The 18,136-nt window shown below is 36.0% G+C and overlaps 2 protein-coding genes across 10 annotated transcripts in view; one reads left to right on the forward strand and one right to left on the reverse strand.

Annotated features, from left to right (window-relative positions):
- Positions 1-13: 13 nt before the first annotated feature.
- LOC100650768 (lactosylceramide 4-alpha-galactosyltransferase) lies at positions 14-5,559 on the reverse strand. 5 transcript variants are annotated; one of them, XM_003396646.4, is made up of 5 exons: positions 4,944-5,559; positions 4,517-4,808; positions 2,973-3,363; positions 1,911-2,121; positions 14-1,509 (listed from the first exon to the last, which is right to left on the reverse strand). In XM_003396646.4, exons 2-5 carry the CDS (start codon positions 4,695-4,697, stop codon positions 1,240-1,242), a joined length of 1,053 nt encoding a protein of 350 aa, XP_003396694.1. In that variant the 5' UTR covers positions 4,698-4,808; positions 4,944-5,559; the 3' UTR covers positions 14-1,239. The 5 variants fall into 5 exon arrangements, with proteins under 5 accessions (XP_003396694.1, XP_048263199.1, XP_048263200.1 ...); XM_048407242.1 differs by lacking the exon at positions 4,944-5,559 and adding an exon at positions 3,901-4,223 and having other exon boundaries at positions 4,517-4,655; XM_048407243.1 differs by lacking the exon at positions 4,944-5,559 and adding an exon at positions 3,901-4,019 and having other exon boundaries at positions 4,092-4,655.
- Positions 5,560-7,561: 2,002 nt separating this feature from the next.
- Positions 7,562-18,136, forward strand: part of LOC100651006 (cytohesin-1) — a 59,030-nt gene continuing 48,455 nt past the window's right edge. For 2 of the 5 annotated variants that reach the window (XM_048407222.1, XM_020863649.2), the window contains exons 1-2: positions 7,562-7,721; positions 10,843-10,916. In XM_048407222.1, coding sequence (XP_048263179.1) covers positions 7,643-7,721; positions 10,843-10,916 — 153 coding nt within the window. In that variant the 5' untranslated portion in view covers positions 7,562-7,642. Of the gene's footprint in view, positions 7,722-9,923; positions 10,097-10,842; positions 10,917-16,236; positions 16,348-18,136 lie in introns of those variants that run through there. The other 3 variants (XM_048407226.1, XM_048407225.1, XM_048407223.1) reach the window with 3 other exon arrangements.

Genomic DNA, 18,136 nt, shown 5'->3' on the forward strand with positions numbered 1-18,136 from the left:
AAAGATGCAAATATTCACTATCGAATCATTTATTTCATGTATCTTATTATTGCGCACAATTAACTACTTATTTATGTGATACGACATATGTATATCTTTTTCATTTTTGAGGTTATACACGGAATTAATAAAAGTTTGTATTATCTTTTCATGTATAAGGGTTCAATATTTTTTATTTCTTTATCAACATGCAACCGGGGTATGCAAATAGTTGTAAATGCATAAAAAACACATAAAACCTTCAAAACGGGTGCATAATAAGATTTTTGTATTTGCATAATAATAATTCATGAATTATATAAATATATATTATGTACATAGGAACACGAACAAACACAGTGTTCATTAACAGGGTGTTCACAAGGCAGTCAATTCGACGTCATCAAACATTCATTTATATAATATAAACATTCTCTTTTTTTAGACACTAAATTCGCATATTCCAATGTTAGAAATGTTCATTTTTACATTCATTCGCTCTTGCGCAGTACATATTTGTGATATGTATTTCCTTGTTATCAATTAACATTATCAATTCTCGTATTTTCCTTTCAAATGCGATTTTTAATTTCTCTTCAACTTTTTCTTAACTTGTTAATAAAAGATGAGATAATGCTGCTTAAAGAGGGTATGCAAAGATATATAATCGCGTCAGCGAAAGGATGTTTCACAGTATATATCAGCGTTTTTTAAAGATTGAAAGACTTTTTCAAGTTCACATAGTTATTATACATATGTACTTATCTGAATTTTTATATTTATATCGAATGTCTCAATCATTTTTTGTATAGTTCATAAATAACGTCATTTCTCACGTTCTACTAAAGTTTCTTGATTTAATAGTGGATATTTTAACAAAGGTTTGATACGATTAAAATTGTAGTTTCTTATTATCCATAGATACATAACTAGATGTAGATATGTATAGATTTGATAGATATGATATACAATATGTATACATGTATATTATTTGTTTTTACTTTTTTTCCTGAATTTGGTCTTTGATATTGTAATAATCTGCTCTTCAATAAATTTTGCATCTTACTACGGTCGTTAATTGAACTGCATCATCTTTTACCAATATTTTAAGAAAAACACGAGTACAAGCACCCGTATTGATCATTTAAATAAGAAATAGTGTACAAACTACAAAGCATAGAGTTTGTTATCGTAAAAAATTATGTACATACATACAAGACATAATGTAGAAGATATTTTGTTTAGATTCACTTCTATTCTTTAAAATATCTTTCCACAATTGTTAAAAATCTTTGGACAATGTTTTCTCGCGATGATCACGTACGGAACATCGTTATTTACGTCCACTTTTTCGAATTTGCTGAATTTATTCCACACGTGAATGGCCATCGCCTTGTTCACGATCTGCATCGTTGTGTTTTTGTCCTTTGTTTCAAAATATATCTTCCATTTCTCGTAATGAATCGGATAAAAGGTCGATGGAGAGAAAACTTTAAAGCCATGACACCGACTTGTGGTCATGTCACGAACCTGAGAGAAGATAAAATGTTATATATTCGTTTCTTCAAAGTTAACTCAACGAATAATTTGAAATATCGAGTCTTTTACATTTAACAAAATATTAAAGAAGTTTCCCGTACCGTATAATTATTATTTTCTAACTACATACAACATAATAGCATAGTACGTAATATGTAATAAAGGAAAATTATCAATTTTCCTGAATATCATATTTAGATCTGCTGACTTCGTTCATTTATATATTATTAATATATATATATATATATTATTACTTCGAAGAATAAAATTCGTATTCAATACTTATCCCACTTTACGTCATAGCGGTATTAATTTATTTCATTGCCGTCGTAAAAAAATAATACTTTTCAACGAATCAAATTGTCGTACAAGTATCAAATTATTGTACTCACGTATTTAGTTGAGCAGAGTTTTTGCAACGTTCTAGTGATCACACCAGGTCCATTGTTGCCCCAGACGTCACCTCGGAAGTTCGCTCGCATATCGCGAATGCAGGCATCTGCCATACGACGACCCAACTCTGTAACGTCAAATCCCATAACACCGGCAGCAACATTTTTCCAGTCTTCGGCACCGGCAAAGTTTGTTAAACGTTCGAGGGATCTGACACAAGCGTTTCGTACAATATATTATCGATTAGTTTTATAATTATAAATATTATAATCTATCAGAATCCATGAAAATACGCACGATTTCCTTGTTTTTCACATGTAAAGTACATAAATAAACAAAGCATTCCTCTTGTTTAGTGTAACTCACAACTCTACTATATTTAATACGAGATTAATAAGGATGTGCGAGATACCGAAAATATTGAGACGGGTCGGGCCGAAAAATCTTTTCAGGATTGAGACGGATTTAGAAGAAATTTCGGGGTTTGAGAATTTTGGGATTTCCAAAAATTTCGAAAATCCGAAATAAATTTCCAGTAATTTAAAAATTCTTTCACAAAATAAGTTTCCTTCCTTTCGATTTTAAAACATATAAAGTGACGATAAATATGCAGAATAACAAAACCACCTTCAATTTCAATGATTTTGAAATATGTTCATCATCCCCAACAACTTTTTCTGCACATAAAAATTGTTTCTAATCGAAACCATGGTCGTATTAAACAAAACTAATTGTCGAGATTCTCGGGAATCTCGAGATTTTCAATCTTCGAGATACTTTCGGTATTCATCCAACCCGAATCGATCTCTTCCTGAATCGTCTCGAACACCGAGATCCCAACATTTTCGGGACTTTGCACACCTATAGAGCCTATCTTCCTCTTTCGTGAATAATATTTACACGGAATATACTCATGACGGATTTCTCAATATTCTCATGAATTCGTTATTTTACAGTTAGCAGAATATATGAACATGAATTCAGAGTCACGTTATTCTAAACTCACTGACAATAAATATTTAACAAGTAGATATTTAACAGTGCTATATAATTGCGCTTACGCGATGACAACAACATCCAGATCCAAATATATTCCTCCATATTTCCAAAGGGTCAGGTATCTGAGAATATCTGACATATGACTTCTTGGCCAATAACTTTTTTTCAATATGCCACTACTATACCATAGATGCAGAGGTGTGTCCCTCATGTATTTTTCAGGTTTAATATGCCTGATCCGAACGTTCGAATAGGTTTGCAGTTGATTGAACATTTCTCTTGATTGATCCGAAATCTTCGAAGGGGAGATGAACAGCAAATACACGTTCATACTTGGATTCATTTTAGCCGCGGATTCGACGGCACATGCTTGACGAGCGTTCAGCACCAAACCATCTTTGTCGAAGCAGGATGTCTCGTGGAAGAAGATATTTCTATCCGTCATTGGTTTATCTGTTGTCGATTAGTATAAAGGATATATAGTTATACGGTTACAAAATTTGCTAGTAAAACGGTAAATTATCCTGATAAGCAGTCTTAAAACAATATAAATGATAAGATATAGTAAAAAGCATCGGTCTTTTTTCATTTAAAATGTTAATCGCATGATGGTATAGACACGCTCTAAATTGTTATTATCAATTTAGGTGATAATATTAGGAGTATGAGATATATTATTAATGTTTGGTTTTGTTAGTATTACGAGGGATTTAAATTAAAACAATTAGCTTGAAGCATTTGGGTGCACCAGGCACATCTACATAATAACAAAGAAAAACATGGTGAAAAATATTATTGAAATATTAATTGAAAATTCTTCTTCTTTCAATAATAATTTCATAATAATTCGCGATAATACTTCCCTCGAAATTTTACATTAAATCTTGAACATTTTTTAGGGTATTATGTTACGGAAATAACTACCGATTAAACAATTCCTATCTTGAAGTTATATGACTTTTATCTTGTAGAGAAAGAAGACAAATTTACATTGGAATTCGTACTTCGTCCTTGGATAAAAATATTTGTTTATTGAGTCAAGCATTATCAACGTCAGCTATCTAGCCTCAAGAAGATGAATAGCGAGGCACAAGCGCAATTTTGCTAGCCTGAAAAATGTCTTACAATTAGTTAATGATTCCCCGCCTGCCATGTAAGTAGCGAGAAAGTTGCGTTGTTACATAATGCCTTAGAAGGGATGGTCCGATCCTAATCAACTTTGTCTAATTTTTGAAGCAAAATTAGCTCCACCCACCCAGGACCTGCTCTTTAGCTTCACGAGTTTGGCTGAGGAGTCAGTCTTCTGTGATAAGCTAAGGCAAACATACAAGTTAGAAAATGAAAAAAAATGCATCCAAAATTTTTCCGAGTTGCCTTTTTGCACCAAAGAAACAACGACGTACGTATGTAAGTACGCTTCAATTCATAGAAAGAGATAAAATGTGTGTAAGATTGGTTGTTCCGATTAGAAAAACCGTAGAGATGTTTCATTGGAATATTATGAAATAGATGATTTGTAAGGCAGTTGTTACATGTATCATAAGGTAAGCAATATCAATTACAAGGGATGATAGTAATTAAATAAGATAAATTAAATTTAACTAACCTAACTGCGGATCAAAATCCGGAAGGCCATCCGGCGTGCTTTCTTCTTCGTAGCACGTGATGTCGTTCCAAACACCAATCACGAACGGTGATATGTGTTGAATGAAACCGTTATCGGTGGAAATTATCAGGATGAAAATTACGATGGTGCACAGGAAGCCGAGGACAAACCTCTTTTTCATTTTCCTTGAATGACAGCCGATTACGATTTACAATAGTTTTACTAGTTATGCTGAGTGGTCAGCAACATTAGTATATATGCGTATAACTAGTCAAAGAGGTCTCCGTATACCCTTCAAAACAAAATAACTTTCTTAAAATTGAATCAAGCAACGTAGTCTTATTTTTGATATGATAGAAAGATTAGTTTACTAGGCGACGAGTAAAAAATATTTTGAAAGAATTGCAATTGATCGAAATCCGTGTACCTGGTTACTCAACGAGTTGGGTAGTAAGCTCTAGCCCCTTGGATAACTCTAGCCCCTTGGATAACTCTAGCCCCTGTCCTCTTTTCGAATCAGTTCATCTCACAGAATCAATAAACCGGGGATTGATTCCGTCGTTCTGCTTGTTCTACGCGTATCTTTCAAGGAACATAACGTTGTACACTTGTATCGAAGTAATTGGCTTTTTTTCGTAAACATTACTAAAACTACTTGATTACTTTCGTCAATACACATCATTTTTGGCTGGCTACACTAACAACACTCTGCCAATAAACATTCATCTTCCAGCACTTTTCCAGAAAATTTTCAGTCAAATATCTTTTTCTATTCTTTCTTTGTCATTGCGAAAAAAAATATAAAGGTTGTCATCCATTGATACACTGGATGTGTGAATAAAATATGCGAAACTTTAGAATGTAAACTGTCTTTCCATCATGTATAACGTATAAGTTTAAGTTATTATTCAAGGCTGTCGTAACGATCGTAGAGACAGTTTTGCTAGTAAATTAACAATTGTTTATTTATATTTCTTTGCTCGATACTGTACGCGAGTAACACGTCTATCGTCTGTACGTGGTCGAACTGGTGGTCGCGCGCATGCGGAATGAAACCTAAACGTACATTGCGCGATCAACATTCTGCTGAAGATGGAGATTCCTTGTCTGCAGATAACTAGAAAATTATGAATTATCTTTTGCGAATTGTATCATGCTATCGGTCATCTTTGTTATAATTTTTTCAGTCATTTTTCAAAATCTATTACGGATTTCCTTAAGTACTATTCTTTGCTTGTTGATAAATAATATTGATAGAATCTTATTGACAGCTAATAGATTTTAGAGCTTCTAGATGCTTATATTGTTGAAAGACATAGTTTTAAATTTATTGTAATATCTACTTCTTTAGTAATTTCCCTGGATGTTTTCGGAAATCGAAAACAAATTATAAAATTCTTATTAAAGCTTGTTCCTTTCTATACAGAGTGAGTCAGAAATCATAGTCCAACCGGCCTCGGGGTGATTCTAATATGGAAACATAATTAAAAAAGGTAGAATAAAATTTTCTCATATGTAGCTTTGTTTCTGAAAAAATCGAGTTAAAAACTTTACGAATATATTTTATATAACTTGATTGGATATCAACTACGTATGACTATGCAACCGACACAAGGTTGTTATACATACGAAAATAGGATAAAATTTTTTATATGATGTTAAATAATATCTTCCCATTCAAGACCTTATTTTCGAGAAAATAAAGTTTTAACATGTTTAATCACGAATTGATCTGATATACGTACATGATACATTCCTAAATTTATTTTTCTCGAAAAAACGAAACATCTTATGAAAAACTATCGTTCCATATTCTTTTATTTACTTTCACATTTCGTTTAAACCGCTGTCGATTATTTACTCTTGTTTAGTTCTGAATTAATCAAATTTAAGTATACATTCCTTGTTCGGTTGTATTACCATTTTCATTCCATCTTGTATTTTATGATTATAATTATATTTAACCTTGGGAAATGAACAGCTGTATATGCTACGCTATATGCTAAATCCTATACATACACATACATGTATTATATGCTATGCTCTATTCGACTGCAATAATTGACGGTCTATTATGCTACATACTATTCGTGCAATTGCTATTTCTACGATTTTTGCTTAGTTCAATGCCGTAATTTTTACAAATATCAATCGCGCTCTGTGTTGTGGATATGGTTCATAACACAGTGATATAAGGTTAAGCATATCATATTCCGGTCGACGGCTATTATAAACTATGTTTTGAAATATAATATGCGATATGCCAAGTAACAATAAGTCACATAAATGTAAAAAGTGGTAGTTTCTGATAATCATCAATTAACAAAAAAGTTGGAAGTAAATTTGATTATTGTATTTGTTTTACAATAGTTTTTTAATTGCGACCTGCTCGCTTAATATTAGCGAAAGTTTATAAAAAATTACTTTAATATTTGTGGAACTCGTATAGTCTGTGAATTATGACTAATACAATCCATAATTATATATAACATTAATATTACATGAACATACGAGTACAATAATGGTGTATTGATTATGTACTACAGATTCTATGCAATTGTAATTGCATAATGGTTGCGATAAATTCAGGGGCAACAATGGAGATTGGTAAATTCATGATCTTCCTTATCATATCTTGACAAAGCAGTATGTGGTTAAGAAAAGAAATTTACATAACAAAGCATGTTTATTTTGTTTAGGTTTAAGGTTATACATAATTTTGTCTAGTTCTTCTACTGTAACGTATTTGGAAATATCGATCTTATTTTTATTTGCAAATTCAGCAAATAGCGTTTTATATCTTTTCTTTCTTTCAAAAATAAATACGTGATAGTACATTTATTTTGTAAATGTCTACAGTAAAATAGAGCTGGTCGTTTCGTAAATATGTAGAACGAGTGAAATTATTTTTAACTGATTTTTTTGGTGCAATAGTTTTCAATTACGCAATCGTCGATAAAAAATAAACGCCGCCGTGCTATTAGTTGAAGATTGATCTACGACATCGAGGAGGGCGCTTAGATCGTATAAGCCGAGAGTAATCAGTACACAGTGAAAATGGCGCCGCTTGAGTGAAGGTGGGTGATTCTGTGCGTGCGTGTGTCCGGAAAGTGCGTGTTTTCGGAAATGTGGCAGGATCTGGACGGTCTGGGGGGTGCGGGAGTAAATTCTGGTGCTCACCAGCTCGACCAGTTCGGCACAACGGGTAAGAACATTTTCAATAAGCCTAATTTATCTGTCTCTATGTACGTAGCAACCTGGCAAAAATCTAGGTTTTCCCTGTCAGAGCGCACGCGCTCTCTTTCTCTCTCTCTCTTTCTACTTTTCCATTGTGTACATCCCGTAAACAAAACGAAATTTTCTTTTCCTCGAGAAAATCTATGGGATTCGTTCAACTCTGATTCTCGTCTCGTAGCATCTAACTGTCTGATAATGAGTTATAAAACGTTCGAAATTTTTTGAACGTGTACCTTCCATCTGTCAACAAAAATGCAGTTTCTCGTAGCATTAAAGAGAGAGACAGAGCAAAGAAGATTGAGCGACCGAGCAAGAGATTTACTGGAATTCGGGAATCTCGCGGAAACAATTTTATACCCATTAGCGATCGATAAAGTACAGTACTTAAGAAAGAAAGAGACCTTTCCATGCATTCGTCGTTTCGATATCTTTTTTGTTTACATTTGCGTATCTTGAAACAAAATATCTTAGTGAATCATACGATTACGCAAAACGTCGTATCGCGTGTTATACCTACACGCGTTGGGACGGTCTCAATCTCGTTGGAAATACGATAGTACTGTTATCGCTACAGCGTCGTTAATGTTGCTGACAATCACGGATCGCAGTATCAAGATCGGCGACGAAATGGGTTTCTTAATGTTATGGTATCCATCGAAGGCATTGTATCGAGAGTTAACGGTATTGCAATTAGGATCTATGAGACCATTTCTGATTTGTGAAACACGACTATCGACCCCGTTATATGTTCCTCGTGCCATCGACGAAGCAACAGTTTCTAATTGTTCCGCTCGGCCACGTAACCTAGCCTAATCCCAACGGCGCGACTTTCCGTTCGTCGCGCGAAAGGAAGAGGTTAGCGTACCCGTTCGAATTACATAACCTCGCGCGGAGGTCGAGACACGGGATCATACGGTACCCTTGCGACGTAGCGCAGGTGGCAGAACGCATTATGAATGGCGTATGAAACGCGGTGCACCATTTCCTCCTCCCATTCCCTTCCCTCCGTCGTTCTTCTGTTGTATTTTCATGTTTACGCTCACTCGGGAAACGAGCAAATTATACGCCACAGTCACCTTATTAGCTTCCGACATTCGTTCGCGTTTTATTAACCCTATGATCGTGTCATTCCGATTCAATTTTATCACGGTATGTTACTTCTTTGAAATTTCTCTTCTGCACCATCGTTTAATCGCTCGATTTTTGTTTCCTTTTATTAGGGCTTAAATTATAGCAGGTACGCGCCTAACGTTCGAAGGAAGAAGCGCAACCTAAGTTCGTGATGCTTAAAGGTTAGCGCTTTGAGATTCTAGTGGTAGTATTTTTGCCGCAGCATTTAAATTGTTCGAGCGTCGTCGTTAGTAATACTATTCAGTTGTACAAGGTGTCCCGTAATTACGGTATGACTAATAAGTTGAACGACCTTCTATTCGACTAAACAACTAAAGAAGCATAAAACGATATTTCAAAACTTTGGAAAATTGCTTTACCTAAATAAAAATGATGTGTCGATGAATTCTGTGTAAATTCAATTCGATACGAAGTTACTTATATACGATACATCCTTATATTTTTATCAATCCTCTGTGATCGGCATCTCGTCTTATTGCTCATTCTTTTTTTAAAAGCGATCGATACGATGAAAAATCCGTGTCTACTGTTACGTGATTGTATGCATTGATCTTACACACGCATGACTGGAATGCTAATTATAGGGACGAAAGTATCCTAAGAATATAACGAATAATGTCAATCTATTATAATGATCCTACATTAGTGAAACATATTCGTTTTTCGCGTACAGTATACATAAGTATTTCTAATAAAAATATATATATATAATAAAAACATTATAATTTGGACAATGATCAATTACTCGCATATCGTTCAGCTACAAATATCGCTCGAACGATGACGAAACGAAAAAAGATATAGCAGCACGTATGATTTCGATGACAATAGATGAAAGTTTTGCAAAAAGCGGTTCAAGGTTTTTATAATAAAAGCTACTTATTTGCCACTTGTTCCCCTTCGAAGTCTAATCCTATTTGCGTTTATTCAGTGCGTGTACCACGACCCCAGCCTTAATTCGAAAGACCTATTTTTAGATCTGTCGTTAAATTGCTTCTAATGAGGCCCCTTCCTCGGCCTGACTGGCATCGAGGATGCGCTATTGTGTTCGAACGCTGCTCCAATCGAGACCGGTTGTCGTTCAATCAAGTTCACGATCAATTATTAATCGTTCGTATCTGTTTGTTTAATTGATTCGCGATCGAGCTTCTGTTTCCCTTTTGTACGCCGACACACTACGAGACCGAAGAATGGAACACGTGTAAGTCGTTCGTGAGTAACAAGCAAAACTGTCTATCAATGGTTTAGTATAAATTGACGTTAGAACAAAACGCTCGTAAGGTGTATCTAAATATACCACGTACTTCGAGCTATTAATAAAATTACAACCAAAGTGATATGGTAAAAATAAACAGTCATTTATGTAATGTCATAATCACGTTCCTGTCTTTGTTATAAACGAATCTTCGATTCTCGGACGAATGCTCGAATCTATCAAAGGTATCGCGTAAACGAATCAAAAGAAGATATTAATTTGATCTGAAAACGTTGGATAGTGTTTTTAATAAATCCTTTCGAAAAAATACTACCTACGTCGCATGTTTGTAATAATTGCGAACATAAAATATGCAAAATTCACCATTTTGACGAATTCGATGATTCTAGTGTTACGAGACAATTTTCGTTGCTTCGTTGTTTGGTCTACATACGATAGGAAAGCCGTAATCTTCTTTGTGATCCAAACTACATTTGTACATTTTCTTTTTCGACGTAGTTTACGACAAGGATGATACGATTTGGAATCTGCGAAATTTTTAGCATTTTTTCATCGACGAACGTACGATGCTATTGATTTGATTTCATAATTGATTTTCTTCGAAACAATGGAAATGGAACATTTGCCGTGGAACTGTGTTACTTTGCCGTTAATGTAAAGCGTTTACGCCAGCAAATTACATATCACAGTTGCATAGCAAAACAAAGTGCACGTAATAAGATTGCTCTTTTTTGTTGTGCAGAATTGACGCCAGAACACCAGAAGATTCTAATAGACATCAGGCGAAAGAAGACGGAGCTGCTACTCGAGATACAAGTGAGTCAATTGCCCTGTTTCTCTTGCCCTCTTCTTCTTCGCGATTCTGTTCTAGCGACTCTGCCTGCATAAGCGAAACGGTGTCGTGAGAAAGAATTTTTCACAGTTTTATCCGATATCTCGCGTACCGAAATTTTACAATATTTCTATCGTTCTGCTTGTTATCCGTTCGTGTTATTTGTTTGCTCGCGAAGAACGTGCCCTATCGAAACCTAGTTTGTTCGATCTTTTGGCTATGTTAGCAAGCTGAGATATTTAATGGGAAAATATTTGGCGTCGGTAATTTTTACTCTATAATAACACTCCTATTCCTATTTTGCGTTTAATTCTGTAATAATGATGCATCTTCAATGAAACTTGAAAGTAAATATATAATATATGATATATAATAACATTGTTGAACTCCTTCAGGAGTTAACATACTTGAGTCTTTTTCTGCTACGGTTTATTGGTAAAGAATGATCAATTTCTTTTGGCACAAATTTACTTATATTACTTACCTTTCTACTATTGCTACAAGAAGTAAAGTGTTTTATTCGACGTACTTTACCGTGCAGAAGAAATGTCTTATACAAAATAGTTCTGCACGAGGCAACAATAACTCAATAATAGCACAATAATGATATAAAAGTAGAAGGTAGAAGTATCGGAAGAAAAAACTACAAACAGAAAGGATACTGATCGCTGCTTGTTCAGCAACTAAAGGAATGGATGGGAAATGTTAACATACATACAAGTAGCAGGACGTATTATTGTTTCAATCACATTAACGTATATTAACATCAACGCAAAACAGCCACTGATTAATCTTAAAAACAGATTACACTCAGAAAATCAATATGTTTTGTCATATATATAGGAAGTCGTAGATTCGATTGGTAAACATCAGTGGTTAAAGCGAGCAAACTGCCAATCGACGTTAATAATAAATCGGTCTTAAGATATTTTTTCACTAACAACCTTCGTCCTCGTACGTACTTCATACAGTTATCATTTGGTAATTTTCGTCGCGCAAATTGTATCTTTTGTAAGAAGCGAATTTTGCTGGCAACGAATCAAACGAATTTTGAACTCGTTAAAAAAAATCGCATGTCCGATGTATCGTGCCCTTGTTACGTTTATTACGGTTATCCTACGGAAGCTGATGCTGTGCATTATCGCGAACAATAAACGTGACCGCATTAGAACAACGATTCAGTTTCTCAACTGGCTCTCTTATCGTAATAAACAAGAAATGATCTCACTCGTCACTATCAGTTTTGCTTCATCGGTAATTCGTTCTCCGTTCCGAAGTATTTCTTTCAATAATAATCGTGATAATCGGGACGAATGAAAAGGGAGCTTGGGGCTGTGAAGTATTCGTATATTTCCGGGGAAAGATATCCATCGACTTTTGCCATGCCTCGTACCTTGGCCAGGTGTCTCAGGGTCTTTTATCCTTTAGTCTTCTCGGTGTATTGTCAGCTGTTTTCGTAGTCTGGGAATTTTCGACGGATAGAAAACATCGAGTTGGAATTCTGAACAAGTCGCTCGGTTTTTGAATTTACCACCTTCCACAGAATTATAATTTACCCACAGAATTATAATTAAAATGATAAGGTGAAAATATGTAATTCGCGAAACATACAAGATATATATTTTGAGTAATGGTGAAAAGAAAATATTTCGTTCGAATAAGTAGTGTTTTACCGTATATTGGAAACTCGGTACATTCTACATGTTCCAAACGATGTATTTTCGTAAACAATAAATTGACCAAACATTCAATGATCTGTGGCGGCACTCGACAACAAATACCGCCACTCGACACTAACTACTAACGGACACGGTAGCGAAGTGGTTAGCGCTTTAGGTAACGTACGTTTCGGGACCCGAGTTCGATTCTCGGCGCCCGTAGTTCCGATTTTTCTTCCGCGGATTAAAAATAGAAGAATAATAGCAGTACCCCAGCAGCGACATCTACAGCCGGCAACTACAATTATCACGGACAACACTTACAACTCAGATCGCTAAATTAAATACCGAATCAGCAAAAATAAAGATACGATTTTCGTAATTTCAACCTGGACTGTGTTTTATTCGTTGATTGAAAAAGAGAGGGAGAGAGAGAGAGACTTATCCTATGCGATTAAACGTTTCTGGTCGAACATAGGTTTTTCCTATAAACGGTTGTTTAACAACAACTTGAACTATGTAGCGAGATAATAGACGCGCATCGAACATCGGCTCAGAGCGGCTCGTCGCGTTTCTCCGTGTCTATATGGACGTCCGTTTTGTTACTCGGAGTGCGTTATACCTACGTTTCTCCTTTTAAATGGACGCGCAACCTGCTGTTGTCGTGCTGTGTTCTCATTGTGTCCTCCAAGGTAGACATAGGTTCCGAGGGAGCGGGAGTCCTCGTCCGCAGACGAGTCTCGGGTAAAGACTGGTCAGGTGCTTTTTTTATCCCTCACGGGTCCATCTATGGAAAGAGGATCTTGGGATCGAGCTTAGACCTCTTCGATAGCTGCGCTCTGAACCGCCCTTAGTCTCGCTCAGGAAAATTCTCCACGCTTCTTTCATCCTATACCCCAGGAAACTCTTCGATTTTTTGCGTTTCTTTATCGTTTTTTCGTTACTTTTATTTTTTTCGTTTGTTTTATTGCTGCCGAATATTTGAGGAATCGGAAGATGAGGATTAAGTATTTTCTGAAATTAATTCTAAGTTCTAATTGCGAAGAAAACTGTAATGTTGTTATAGGCACATTGTTATGCCAGATTTCGCAGACAAAAGGTGTTTTTTAAAAAAGGGAAAGATTGCATGATACGAAAATTGGTCAAACTACCACAAGTTGATCGAATCGTAATGTCATACGAATCAACTAAAAGGAAGTTTATTAGGGAATAGAAAGTGCCCTCTCGTTGGCAGCAGTTACTTAACGTTACACTTCAAAGAGCCAAAACCCATGATGTAGATCATAGATTGTTTCTTTTCTTATTTAGTCTGGCTTACTTGTGCTCCTCCTGTCCTCTTCTGTCGGTAACAATAGACTTCTTATGCGTTTCCTTTGCACTTACCGCGCGGCAAACCATTATTTCTCGAGGGAGGAAGATGTATAACACCGAGGAAATTGAATAGACGTCGGAGTGCTTTGTCAGGGAAACTCATTACGAAGGGAAACTGGTTCCAATGACTTCGGTGGAGACTTAAAACGAATACGGGAATGCAACGAAGTATGCAGCTTTGAAGTACCGTTGGACGGATTGTGCTAGACAATTAGCAACGTTCAATTAGTAATTGCGATTGTCGTCCGAGTGACTACCGCTGCCTTGTTAGATGGCACTATGCACCAGTTCCTGCAACTTGAAATATCAATTACGATGTAAAATGAGTTCGTGTCTTATTACGTGAAATGTTTATCGTGAATAGCAATATAGTTGATATAAGCAATGAGGATAGTTTATAGTCTCGTAGCAATTTCATAGATCCAATTTTGAAATTTAATATCCAGCTGCAATTAATAATTTGATCGTTTGAATAGGTCTGTAAAAATGAAAAATCCGTGGGACAAAGATTAATGCATGTCTTTTTTCATAATGATAAGATTAATAACAAATGTTTGAATGGTAATGTAGTCGTTACTAGATTTCTATGTTATCGATTGCTTAAGTTCACAGTCGCGAACCATGAGGGCGCCACATACGCAATTCTATCTTATATTTGTAAACATGAATTCTGAACTTTCTTTTTTCTTTATTATGTAAGACAGTCTGAAGTTGTGATATTAACTGACTTTGAACACAGGTCATCAAGTTTATTCGAACAATTCGCATATACACATATGTTATCAATGAGTAACGTAAATAATTACCTATCATTTGTGTTCCTTATTTAGTATGAAATATGAATGGAATATTCCCTTTACATAAGAAAAACATTGTATCTTAATTTCTAAATAAGTATTTCGCAAACTATTAAAAGACACGAAAAATATTTTAACCTCATATGTATTTGCATGTAAACGTCGATGAGAGTTCATAACCTCTAATATCGAATCTTAAATATTTTTTTGCATGAACTTCCCATAATTCACAATGTGTTTCATATTGTATGTAATTTTGATAATTACATTCGTGCATAAACAAGACACGTTGATAGCTGCAATAATGTTTCATAGGGGGCGAATCGAATGATTTTCTTTTTTTATCCGTAGTTACGTTGTTGGGCATCGTGTTTACCTTATGGTCGAACAAATGACCGATTGCCTAAAAATTCCTGACTGCTATCTATCTTTGGCGCTTGGCACGCGCGCATATCTGCCCTCACAAAAATTCCAGGATGTCGTTTTTATGATAAAACGTTTCCGTGATAATTGATAGGGCTCTCGTTTACTTATGCATACGTCCCGTATAATTTCTATAAAATAACAAACGCGTGCGCGCATGCGCATTTCATATTGCGACGCGTCTGAGAGAAAAGGTAAATATCGAAGAATATAGAGTAACGTTAAAGTTTCCGACGTCGGGAATTAATCTATTAACACTGTCCCCATAAACGAGTAATTGATTTTGATCGACCTAATTAAAAAGTTTGATGGATGAGTTTCTTCGTGCTAGCGAGGTCGAGGAGTACCAACCATATTGACGTATAGCATCGAGTTTTTGGTAGTTGCCGGAACTAAATTCTCAAGCATTATGATCGAACATTAATTCAGTTCCTGCAAATATTTACAAAACATAACACGCGTGTAGTCTACTTACCAGTATCTATTTATTTCGCACGGAGATCTGTATCATTTTCTAAGCATCTTACCGATCGAAACTGAGAAATTGGCCACGAGGAATCTCAGTAAAGATCTCCTTCCGATTAAGCTACCATTGACATTTCGCGGGTTTCTTTTGTTTAACGTAATTAAACGTAAATCAAGGTATCGTTCAATCGCGATAACACTCGTAGGGGCTCTCCGCGTAACCGCAACAAGGTTGCAGCTATCAACAAAGGATTCGGTACGATACGCGTCGCGTGTCGCGTTACGTTCCCTTTCAGTTCCAATTACAGAGACATCGGTGCGCTGGTAGATATCGATTATCCCTAAGCTTTTCATCGTTTCCGTTTCTATTGATCTCGCGCGTACGCCTTTCATTCAACGTGTTCCACGGAGCAATAGACGGGAACGAAGCAAACGAGTGTAAACACGATCGGCGAAAGAGAAAAAAGAGAGTCGACTAGATATGTAATCGGTAAAGTCACACGCTGAATATCCTATGTTTCTTGCGCTCGTCGGTCTTCCTAAATGGATTTAATCGATCTAGCGGTCCGTCGTCTGATCCATGTGGATCCTGACCCTCGACATCCATGACGTCAAGCTCTCGTTGTGGCGGCGGACGGGGATGGCTCTGCTGTTGCTCGTGCTTCGTTATCTGGTTCTGCCCTGGCAAACGAGCTCGAAAGGTGAATTTCGTTCTGATAAAGCTTGTTTGGATACGATTTTCTGGTGCTCGTTTTATGATGCGTGTGTGTGTGTGTCTGGTTTTCCTATTGACAGCGTGTTTTCAACGTCATCACCCTACTGTTTCTATAATTTTTGTTTTCTTCAATATTAATTACGAAGGAAGGGCAAGTTTATATCTTTTAGTTTAATTTTGATTACTAATCCATCGAGTGTATTAAAATCGGTCTGAAATCGATTGGCACTCAAGGTCACGGTTTTGACCTTTGACAAGATCAGAAATAATCTTATTTTTCGAACTTCAACTTAAAGATCATGCTCTTTTGTATTGGACTTTTATATCAATTCGATATGGAAGGATGGTTGTCCGTGGATCTTGATCGGCAAGTTGATTTCGGACGAATCGTGTCGGCTGCGGCTTTAGCTATTGCGTTAAATAACAAAACATGAGGACAAAGTATTCAAAGATATACAGAGACAAAGATGATGCAAGAGTCAATCAGTCACGATCATATTGACAATTGAAATCGATCTGGAAACGAAACAGCGAGCGAATAAATCATAAATATTTGGCTAACTTTGTGGTCGTTCTCGAAGTTGCTTATTACTCTAACGATGCAAATAGAATCGTTCCCCGCGATTTTCGCACGTGGAAGAATGACGAAAGTCTCGCGCAATCGCATCGGCGATTATTATGACATCACAAAATCTTAACACATATCGATGCATCTATCCCCCCGAAAACGTTTTAATTAATTTCTGCCTTATACCTATATACATTTCAATTCCCTTCCAAACATTCTAATCTCATTTTTGCTTATTTAACATATTTGAAATATGAAACGTTTCGGTTTGAAAATAACCGTCTACGACTGGCGTTTGTTACAAAGTCGTGTTAGTAGACCTGTTGATTTCAGCGTTCTTCGTTGACCGATTCGTATAGAAACGTACTTAGAAAGTTCAATTTGCACGCGTCTCGGTCACGGAAAATATGAAAAGCGAGGAATGGGAATCGGGTCAGTGGGCCTCGAAGCGACTGCTGCGATTTTATTAGCCGCGATGGATAGTGAATACCGAGGAAAAAAGAACTCATTTTTCTCCCACCCCCGCGATATCTCCGGCTCATCTCGCGTCCGATTCTTTCCGATTTCTCTATGCCGTAGTTTCAAAAACTTTCCCTCGACTTCGCTCGCTCTTGGAAAGTCGCCACTTTCGATTTTCTTCTAGGTAACCGCAAAATTTTGCTTCACGCCTCGTTGCCTGATGTAATTTCGAAAAAATAAAATTGGCAAATTCGTGTACCGAAGTCGAAGTTTCTAGAATCATTTGCAGTGGATCGACGAAAGTACGTGTTCGAACGTTTATACATCGATCGAATATTTCCTAGGTTCCAGGACATTTGAGTTTCATACAAATTGCGTATCACTGCAGTTAATGCGTTTAAGATAGATTATCAGCGTAATGCGAAAAGAAAGATTTCGTAACTTTAGTTTGTTTTCACGGAACGGGGCAAACGAGGCAAACGAGGCTGATACGATCGTTGCACTCAAAATGCCGTATGCAAATCAGTCCAAGTGCCTCCTTATCGTTGCTCGCATGTTCTTTTATTTAGAAGGCAGCTAGCTGCGGTTAGCTGCATCGTTTCCATTAATAATTTGTTCCCAGATTACCGAGATTGATTACGTAACGTGATGTAACAGTTTATTTTATCTAGAATTTTCACTCTCTCTGATGGATCGTAAGAAAAGTCAATATTAAGAGAGTAAAATAATTAAAAAAATTATTATTACC

Source organism: Bombus terrestris, chromosome 7 (assembly GCF_910591885.1).
Source record: "Bombus terrestris chromosome 7, iyBomTerr1.2, whole genome shotgun sequence".
Classification (NCBI taxonomy): Eukaryota; Metazoa; Arthropoda; class Insecta; order Hymenoptera; family Apidae; genus Bombus; species Bombus terrestris.

Coding starts and splice junctions, on each gene's coding strand:
- LOC100650768 (XM_003396646.4), bottom strand. CDS start 4,697: ATGAAAAAGAGGTTTGTCCTCGGCTTCCTGTGCACCATCGTAATTTTC. Junction 2,122..2,972: donor CTGGATGTTGTTGTCATCGC/GTAAGCGCAATT, acceptor CGCTTGTGTCAG/ATCCCTCGAACGTTTAACAA. Junction 1,510..1,910: donor AACTCTGCTCAACTAAATAC/GTGAGTACAATA, acceptor ATCTTCTCTCAG/GTTCGTGACATGACCACAAG.